The sequence below is a fragment of the Fundulus heteroclitus genome, chromosome 3, assembly GCF_011125445.2.
Source record: "Fundulus heteroclitus isolate FHET01 chromosome 3, MU-UCD_Fhet_4.1, whole genome shotgun sequence".
In the NCBI taxonomy this organism is placed as follows: domain Eukaryota; kingdom Metazoa; phylum Chordata; class Actinopteri; order Cyprinodontiformes; family Fundulidae; genus Fundulus; species Fundulus heteroclitus.
In genome coordinates this window covers 17,067,030-17,076,403 of record NC_046363.1, presented here as the reverse complement: position 1 = coordinate 17,076,403, position 9,374 = coordinate 17,067,030, and the positions used below count along the sequence as shown (strand labels likewise).

General features: G+C 39.7%; 1 protein-coding gene across 1 annotated transcript; it reads left to right on the top strand.

Annotated features, from left to right (window-relative positions):
- The first annotated feature begins 3,110 nt into the window (after positions 1 to 3,110).
- LOC118557486 lies at positions 3,111 to 6,448 on the top strand. Its single transcript, XM_036127607.1, has 2 exons — positions 3,111 to 4,098; positions 6,387 to 6,448. Exons 1-2 carry the CDS (start codon positions 3,111 to 3,113, stop codon positions 6,446 to 6,448), a joined length of 1,050 nt encoding a protein of 349 aa, XP_035983500.1.
- Positions 6,449 to 9,374: the final 2,926 nt, after the last annotated feature.

Sequence of the window (9,374 nt, the reverse complement as noted above, 5' to 3'; positions counted from 1 at the left end):
TGTATCAGTGACTCCACATGTTGAGATTATTACTCCCCTTCCTTCATGAGATTTGTGACCTCTTATTCAAAGCTGGATGATACTTTTGCATGCTCCATGAAAAGCGCAGGTTGAGAATCACACCACTAGAGGGCGCCATTTGTCAACTTTCCTTATTCTGATTGTGGAGCCTCTGCTGTAGTAGCACCGGGAGGTTGCCTCCTATATTGAGGTATTTAAATCATTACTTAAGACACATTTCCCCTTGTTTTTATTCAGATTATGTATTTCCTTTTAATGTAATTTATCTTTTAGTAGCATGCCTGTATGTCTTGATTCTATTTGCTTTCTTGCTTGATATCGCTTTGAGAGTTACTGTACTTCACTTTGGCAAACTGTAGTTGCTATACAAGTGATCTTTATAAGTAAAGTCGATTGATTGATTGATTGATTGGTTGGTTGATTGATTGATTGATTGATTGATTGATTGATTGATTGAATGATTGATTGAATGATTGATTGATTGATATACCCTACGGTGATTGACTAAAGTAGGCAGAGAAACCTAATTAGTTTCCATGATCAAGTTGAGTGTCTGGAAGGAATGATCAGTTAAAATCAGGATAAACCCAAAGCAATTACATGCAATAACTCAGTAGCTGTTTGCCCCACAAATCCAAATGTTTGTTTGACTGTTACTGAGGTCGGGGCGGTTCAAGTCACATACTTGCAGACTTCATTTTTAATCTCCACTCACACTAACAGGTTTTTGTGGGCAAGAGATTCCCTGCCGACTCACTGCAATTAGTGCAGACTGACGTAGACTTTTCCCCAAATGGGAGTAAAATCAGGCAGAAAAATTTTATGGTGTTTCCACCAGCTTTAGGGTTTTTTCTTTTTCCCCAATATACCATACTATAGAGATATCTAGTTTTGCGTGTCTATTTGTTGATAACTTGAACGCACAAATTTAATTTTACCACCAAAAAAAATCTATGTTCTTCTATTCATTAAGTGTTTTTATTTGGGAAGTAGTTGATTCTGACCTACTTTATTTAATTTCCCTTAAGGATTAATAAAGTATTTTTCAGTTGAATTTAACTGAATTGATTGAGCCTCTGCAGAGGTTTTTATGAGTCTTATAAAAAGTAAAGGTTTGATGGTTGGCTCTAAGACCAGTTTTATTTCATTCTACTATGTTGTATATCTGGTTCTGATTTATTCTTGTATAACATGAGTAAAACATGCAGCAACATGGGAGGAGCAGATCTGCATCCTTCACAGGGAAATGAAACTACAGGTTCACAGCATTCTTACCCTTGATAAACACCAGTCACTTCGCACTCAGATACAGAGGATCTCAACTTACACCTGGTAAAGGTTAGGCTTAACTTTTCTTTTATTCTGTTTTCTTTTATTTAAATAGATGTCACAAAACAGCATTTTAATGGAGTGAAATGAATCGGCACTTATTTTGACGATCTCCAGGCATTTGATTGAAATTTTTTGCGTGTGTTTATATTTCGGCTATTTCTTGCTGTTATGTTTCCCAGGTAGTCATTTCTTCAGGTATTTCCTTGTTATCATTATTATTATTAGGTGTTTAAGTGTCTGTTTTTTAAATGTTTTTCTTTGTTCCTGTTTACATTTTCTAGTTGTTAGCTTTTTAGTTTGTTCTATGTACGTTTGTAATATTTCCTGTTCGATTAATTTCCTGTGTCTCCCTTCAGTTTCTGTTCACTACACTCTTCGTCTTTTGTCATTAGTTTCTAATGGTATAAATCCCCAATTTGTTACAATAGGATTTACATTAAATTCAACGAAGACGTCTGTGATCGACTAGATGCAATATCATCTGCCCATCTAACACCATTATTTACAATGATATCAACTCACAGAAAAATTATGACTTGGTCATGTTATTTCTAAGCTCTTACAGGTATCAGGGATTCAAATCCCAAAAAGCCATTCTTATAATAATAATAATAATAATAATAATAATAATAATAATAATAGATCACCTGTTCACTAGGAATTGATGTTTCAAATTTGCAATTTGTTGAAATTTGGATTGTTAATCATTTAATCCATGTATCATGATACCCTAAGTTTCGCTGCTCCTGATTAGCCTGTCACTTCTCCTGAGTATATATTCTCTCTGGTTCTCGTTGTTCCCCACTAGGTTCTTTTGTTTTCTTTCTTCCCTGTGGCTCCATCGTTCTAGTGGAAGTAAGTATGTTTTTGTATTCTTTTTTCTATTAAATATCAATTTCTAATAAAAACGGCTAATCTGCATAAAACCTCGTCGAACATGAAACTTATCTAATATAGTTTCATTGCCACAGTAAGTAAACAGTAAGCTGCTTTGTTTTTTTTTATCTAAGGCACAGGTGTCAAAGTCCAGTCCTCAGGGGCCGGTGACGCCCCTGATCTAAGGCATTTTCTTCCACTAGCAGGGGTGTCAAGCTCCAGTCCTCGAGGGCCTGTGTCCTGAAACTTTTAGAGGTTTTCCTGGTCCCACACACCTGAATCAAATGGCACAATTAGCTCCTCAGTATGCAGTCAGGTTCTTCAGAGTCCTGCTCATTACCTGATTATTTGACTTCGGTGCGTCGGACCACGGACACATCTACAAGTTGCAGGACACCGACCCTTGACGACTGGAGCTTGACACCTGTGCACTAGACAGTACCTTCATCCGATGACCATGTGAGCACATATTTCAAACTGGTTAGGAAGCAAAACTTTGTAGGAAACATTTCACTACATTTGCAGCTAGGATATGTGGTACATGATATGTGGGCACTGACATTTCTGGCCTCTTGCTGGGCCTGTCAGTTTAGATGGACAGCCATGCCTTGGTATAGATTTGCAGATGCACCATACTCCTGTTTTCAGACGACGGCTTGATCAGATCCAACTGACATTTTACACCTCTCCACAACCTGATGCCTGACCTGTTAGGTGTGTTCCTCGGTCTTCATGAGGCCCTTTGTTCACTGACGTAAAACAAACCTCTGAAGCCCACACTGAATAGATGAATTTATGAGATTAGACTATAAATTTTTCCTAAAGTTCTGTAGTTTATGGTTTATTCTTTGCCCTAAACTGTAACAATCTGTTTCCTACATATGGTCGCATCCAGCAACTTCCTGTCTGACAGTCAGTTCCAATGCTCCATCTGTCTGGACCTCTTCACAGAGCCCGTCTCTACTCCATGTGGACACACCTTCTGCAAGGACTGTCTGACCAGGTACCGGGCAGACAACAAGGAATGTCAGTGTCCTCTGTGCAAAAAGAAGTTCAACAAGGACCTCAAACTATCCGTCGACACCACATTCAAGGAGGTTGTGGAGAATTTTAGGAAACATCACCAGATGCCTGACGTTGCATCCTCAGTAAAACCCTGGGAGGTATCATGTGACTTTTGTCCAGCGAGGAAGCGCAAGGCCGTAAAAACCTGCCTGGTGTGCTTAGCCTCGTTTTGTGAAACACATTTAGAGCCTCACCTGAGAGTGGCTGCCTTGCAAAGACACGAACTGTCAAATCCTGTTACCGACCTGGAGGAGAGAATATGCACGGAGCACAACCGGCTTTGCGAGTTCTTCTGCTTGAATGATCACGTTTCTTTTTGTGCCCTGTGCACAGAACATATTCATCACCACAGTGTCAACTTGAATGAAACACGTGTGGAGCCACCTCACCTTTGGAGGAGGACAGGGACTGAACAGAAAAATAACCATGCACAGAAAGCAGGGGCAAAGGGCAAAAACAAGGGCAAAGGTAGAAGAGCAGAGAAGGGGAAGGCTTCCCATTCTGATCCAGGCATCCATGGAGGAAAAGCTCTTTCTGAGATTCAAGTCAACGGAAAGGATGGCTGTGATTTAGCAGCAGTTAGAGCGTCCGCTTTAGTTGCCATGAGAACCGGGTCGAACCAGGACAAACACTGCATTGCAAAGTTTAGGATTAGGAAAAACACTTCTAAAATACTGGTGGTAGTAGATTATGATAATGGTCTTATAATCTTTCTTGATCCACACAATAACATCCAGGTGTATAAACCTACAGGCCGTCGATTCAATGAGAAAATCGTACTGTGCCTCGTCACCAGCCAATTTAGTCTTTTAAACTGTGTGAAGAGCTTGAAAAGACGAGTTCAGAAGATACCACTTTATATAAACCCTGCCTACTTGCTGCTTGGCATGTTTTATATACTCATATGCATTTGCAACTTATTCTCATTTTAAATTCAAGTTACACCAAATTCCAATGTGGGTTACCGGAGAGGGGAGATAAACAAGCTATATCTGTCATATGTTTATAAACACTTTATATAATTTTAGGTTTGCATTAAATTTGCTTATTTCATTTTCAATTATTTCTGGTTATTTTTTTTAGTATTTTCGTGTTTTGGTCTGGTTATCCATTAACATGGTTGAATTTAAATAAAAAATCCCTTTTATTATTGGGTTTTATCAGAGGGCTGTACTGCATATGTAAAGTTATGTTGGTAAAAATCTGTCTGTAAAGTGTGTGACAAGATCAAATGGCTTTTGATATGGTAAAGCATTTGTGCATTTGATTATAAGACGTTATTGGGACTTTACATTGCTGCTTAGAATGTTGAGTAAATTTATTGTACACGTTAGTATTTCATACAAATTACATCACAAAAAATATTTCCTCTGTTAAGATTTGCATTTTCCTGCCCTGTCTCATGATTTTAAAGTCTTACTAAATGTAGTAATGAAATACATGTTATCACTGTGTAAATGGATTAGTTTACCCTAATGATAAGTCTACTTTTATTCATTTATCAATAAATGTAATTTGTCAGTCTGATGTTAATATTTTATCTTTCCGTTGAAAGACTTATGATGTGCCACAATGACCATAACACACCATATCTAGGAATCAATCAATCAATCAACACTTTATTTATAAAGTGCTATATAAGGCAGAGTTAGAAACATAATAATGAAAACAGAAAGCAATAGCACAATAAAATAAAGAATAAAAGGGCTAGCTGCAAAGGCTGGCCTACTGGTTGGTAAAGGCAGGGGTAAAATGATGAGCTTCTGAAAAAAAAAATAGATTTAAATTCTTTAAGCGCTCTGGCAGATCTGACAGAAATAGGAAGACTGGTCCAGAGTTTCGGAGCTACAGCTGAAAACCTTCTGCCTCCACCGAGTCACAAGTCATGTCCTCGGAACCTCCGAGAGCATTTGATCTTCAGATCTCTATGGAGCGATATTTGTGCCTTTTGGTTGAGCGCGCAGGAAGCAATCCGAGCGCCCAGTGAGACAACACGTGCATGGTCAAAACCGGTCTGGTGCGCGCTCAACTCTGGAAAAACTTTTCTCAACCCACTGTCCTCTTGCTCAGTTCCTTCTGTGCTCACGCGCTCTACCTGCTCATTCCACGCTCAACACCAGCTGAGTGCTCCGGCTCTGTCTCTGCGCTTGTGACTTCAAAAACTGTCTACTCTACCAGCCAATCACAGACAGTTTTTTTTTTCTATCCAATCAGAGTATGGCTTGCAAATACAGCATTCAGATGGATTAAATCAAAATGCTGCAGCTTTCGGCAGAAATTACTAAACATAATGGGGGATTGAAGAAAAAAAAGAAAGAAAAACAAACGGTTTAATATTTTAGCCTAAATATCTAGACTATTTAGACTATAATATTTGAGTTACTAAGAGTTACTAAGTGAGGTGTGAAAAATGTTTTTGTCTCTTTTCTTTCCAGCTTCTGGGAGGTGATGCAAAAGTTTCTTCTGATCATAATCATCATTGTCTTTATTATTTAACAGCAAAGCTGTTTAAACCCTTAAAAACAAACAGAAGTTCTTTAAAGTGAACTCTAAGATTGTCATGATTTGAGTTATTGGTCTTAGTATCAGTCTAGTTTTAGTTTGGGTTTCTATCACAGGTTTGGTCCTTGTGATTATTTATGTTCTGGATTGGTTTAGTTTAGTTTCTGTTGTTATGCCATGATAACGCCATGATGAATAATTGATCTCAGATTGAATTTTGAGAGTGGAAGAGTTTAACAAAGAAATTCCACTCTGGCTGCAACATGAGGCCCTCACAGCTAGGACGGCCCTTCTTCTCACCAGGGGGTCCCCCTCCTTGCTACAAAACTTTCCTCCCACAGAGACAGACTCTCTCTTCCCGCTCTTTTCTCCACACACTCCTCCATCATCAGACGGCCAGCACTCCTCTGGGTGGGGGGGGGGGGGGGGGTTCTCGTTCCTCAGCAGCCATGTGCAGGAGCCATGCATGAGGCCTGGAGGAGGCCACGAGCTGATTGAGAATGAGCCTTTCTGAAACTCAGTTCCTCCCTGGCATAGGGAGAAACTGCCAGCCGATTCAAAGATAAGTCTCTCACTTCTGCTTAAAACAGATGCCGAAGTGAAGGAATTCGTCTATGCCAACAACTTCCCTCCTTCACCACACCTTCAGTGAGTGGCCAAACTGAACAGAACTGACACGAGACAAAGGGCAGAGGTTTGGGCAGCGAGCTGAGGGTGAAGTTAAAAGTTTTATTGGGAAATGTTTTGCAAACCGTTGGACCCATGGTGTTTAGAACAAAAGGGTAACCGGTAGCTCGCGCTAGCCAAACTGCTATTAGCCTTGCTAACATCCGGTTTCGGACATTTCAAAAGGAGTTTGTTTTAAAGCATAAAGCGTAACTGTTCTGCTCCGCCATCCTTCAATGGTGCTATGAGCCTTATCCCCGCATTACTATCGAATATTAATGTTGGTAAAGGCAATTTTGATAACTTTATGTTGTAACCTCTTAGCCACCGATTTGCTACAGCGATGCCTAGCGCCCTGAGGTAGAATTGCATAAAAAAAAGCAAGCGATTCTGAATTGAATGATTTTACAGGACAAACCAGTCCTCAGAATATTATTTCAACAAATAATGTTTTGTTTAACTTGGGCTTTGCATTGTGAATGGGTTGAAACACATGCCAAATGTTTTTTTTAACTCCATTCCATGTTTTTCTTAAATCAGATCTTCAGTGTACAAGGACTCACTGAATTAGTCTGATTATGATCGACCACTTTTGTTTTGTCTTTTGTTTGTTTTGCATGTAAATAGTTCCTTAGCTTAGCTTCTTTTTAGCTTCATTTTGCTTAGTTGTTTAGTTAGTTTCACTAGCCTAGTAGAGAGGATTTACTGATTGAAATATTGTGTTAATTCAGATAAACAGCATTACACAGTGATGTTCTCTGGATGTTCATTTTATTTCTGTTATTAAATTCTTGAACTTGAAAAGAAGTTGTCACTCCTTTATTCTATGTGTGTGCAGGTTTTGCTGTTAAAAGATTGCTAGTGCTTGAATTCATCCCTTTCAACCATTGTCCTGATATCAGCTTAAGAGCTGATCATCACCAGACAATACTTAACAGACAGAGAGTTATTTATGAAACATTAAATAACTTTAAACAGTGTATAATTGCACAACACTGTCCCCATCCACTTATTTTCTGTCAGCTTGTTTCCTCCTTCAGCCACTTACCTTCCTCTAAAGACCTCCACCTGTTCTGGCTAATTAGCTCACTCTGCTCACCTTTGTTCTCATGCCTATTTAAGCCTGCCTCCTCTGCCACTTCCCTGCCAGAACGTCTCTATCCTCACGGTGTGAACTTCCAGCCATTCTTTACTCTGCCTGCCTGTCTGTGACCTTGTCTCTGCTTCACATTACCGAGCCAGCCCGACCCTTGTCTGGACCTCGGATTCTGTTTGTTGTGGGATTGTCTGCCCGTGAGCCCGACCCAAGCCTGTCCGTAAATTGCCAAGCCTGCTAGTCCCTGTGCTTCTGAGTTGCCCGTTTCCCGGATTCTGTGTTGGACTGTTACCTTGGTGTCCCCAGTCTGGGCTGCCACTGAGACTCTGCATCTCCCTTGGCAAATTCCCCGGTGTGTGTCTGCTCCCAGCAACTTATCCCGCCTGTTTTCCCTCTGGACTCACCGAAGCCGGTTTCTGTTTGATTCATTCTCATCTTTTATTTTGTCCATCTGCCTTAAATAGTAATAATCACCTTAACTTAATTTGGTTATTTTTTTACACTCACATATTGAAGGTTTTTCACACAGAAGTCCATAACAATAAAGTACACAGGTATTTTCTGTTGGCTTAAAACGCACAGTAAATGTAGCGTTTTGTCAACAACTGTTATTTACTACCATCAGTACATGCATCAATTTTACTTGTCCCTACCTTACTGGTCAGTCAAAGGCAAGATCAAATTTGAGCAATTTGATTGGATGTGATGGACTGGGAGGAGAACGGGACTGGGGGTGTATGCGCCCGCTGCTTCGTACTGGCAGTCGGCCGGCAGCCGTTTTTTCCCGCTAACCAGTTGGAGCTATAAACTTCTTTTCCAACACGTTTTGCCAGGGTATTGGAGCCGCAGAACCAGATCACGCTCAACGTTTTGCCCGGGTTTTGGAGTTGCAGATCTGGACCACGCTCGTGAGCCGGAATGGACTGTTGGACCGGAGTTGGAGCAGTTTTGTTGTCTTTCATAATCAGTGTTGGGCACGTTACTTTGAAAAAGTAATTAGTTATAGTTACTAGTTACTTAAAAAAAAGTAACTGAGTTACTCCACTATAAAAGTAAGTAGTTACCAGTAAAAGTAACTATTGCGTTACTATTTCGTTTCTCAATGATAACGGCGTTATAGTGACAGTCAAAGTAATTAGTTTACTCGCTACTGAAAAATGTAACGGCGTTAGTAACAGCGTTTATTTCAACGCCGTTATTCTCATCACTGTTCATAATCCAAATGGGTAATCCATGGTGGGGTGAGTAACCCTTTCCTTGTGGGTATTCTGGGCGCTGCCTCCAAGGACGAATGCTAATCATCTCTTCAGGCCTGCAACGTTTGAAAAGTTAACAAACTGTTTTAGTAACTCAAAAAAACTGAATGTTGTGGTGGATACAGCCTGTTTGATACCTTCAGTTATGTTTGTTGTTTTTATGGGTACAACCTATTTAAAAGGGTTGATTTGAAACGTTCTACAGCAGCACCGTTGCAGTAATTGTGCTTTAAATCTTATTACTAAGCTGTTGGGTTTGTAATATTTAGTTGTAGCACTTCCAGTGATCAATATTTAATTTCTGTGTTCTGCGTTCTGTGCTACTGTTATATTATACTGAAAGTCAACTGTGCTCTGTTAACGCACATTGCCCTTGTTTTACTACTGACCAGTACGGTTTATTAAACTGGTAAATTTCAACTTTACCAATTCTCCTTCCTTATTTAAGTATACAGTCCAAGTTGCACTTCATTTAGATTTTAGTTGTAGTTCTTTAGCCTTGCGCTTTGAGTAGTGTTCCATATTTTTGATTTAAGGTTTGTTCCTTAAATGATAAAAAT

Excerpts from the sequence above, each read along its gene's own strand:
- LOC118557486 (XM_036127607.1), top strand. The coding sequence starts at position 3,111 with ATGGTCGCATCCAGCAACTTCCTGTCTGACAGTCAGTTCCAATGCTCC. Across the intron at positions 4,099-6,386 it reads CCTCGTCACCAGCCAATTTA|ATGCCGAAGTGAAGGAATTC; the intron begins GTCTTTTAAACT and ends TGCTTAAAACAG.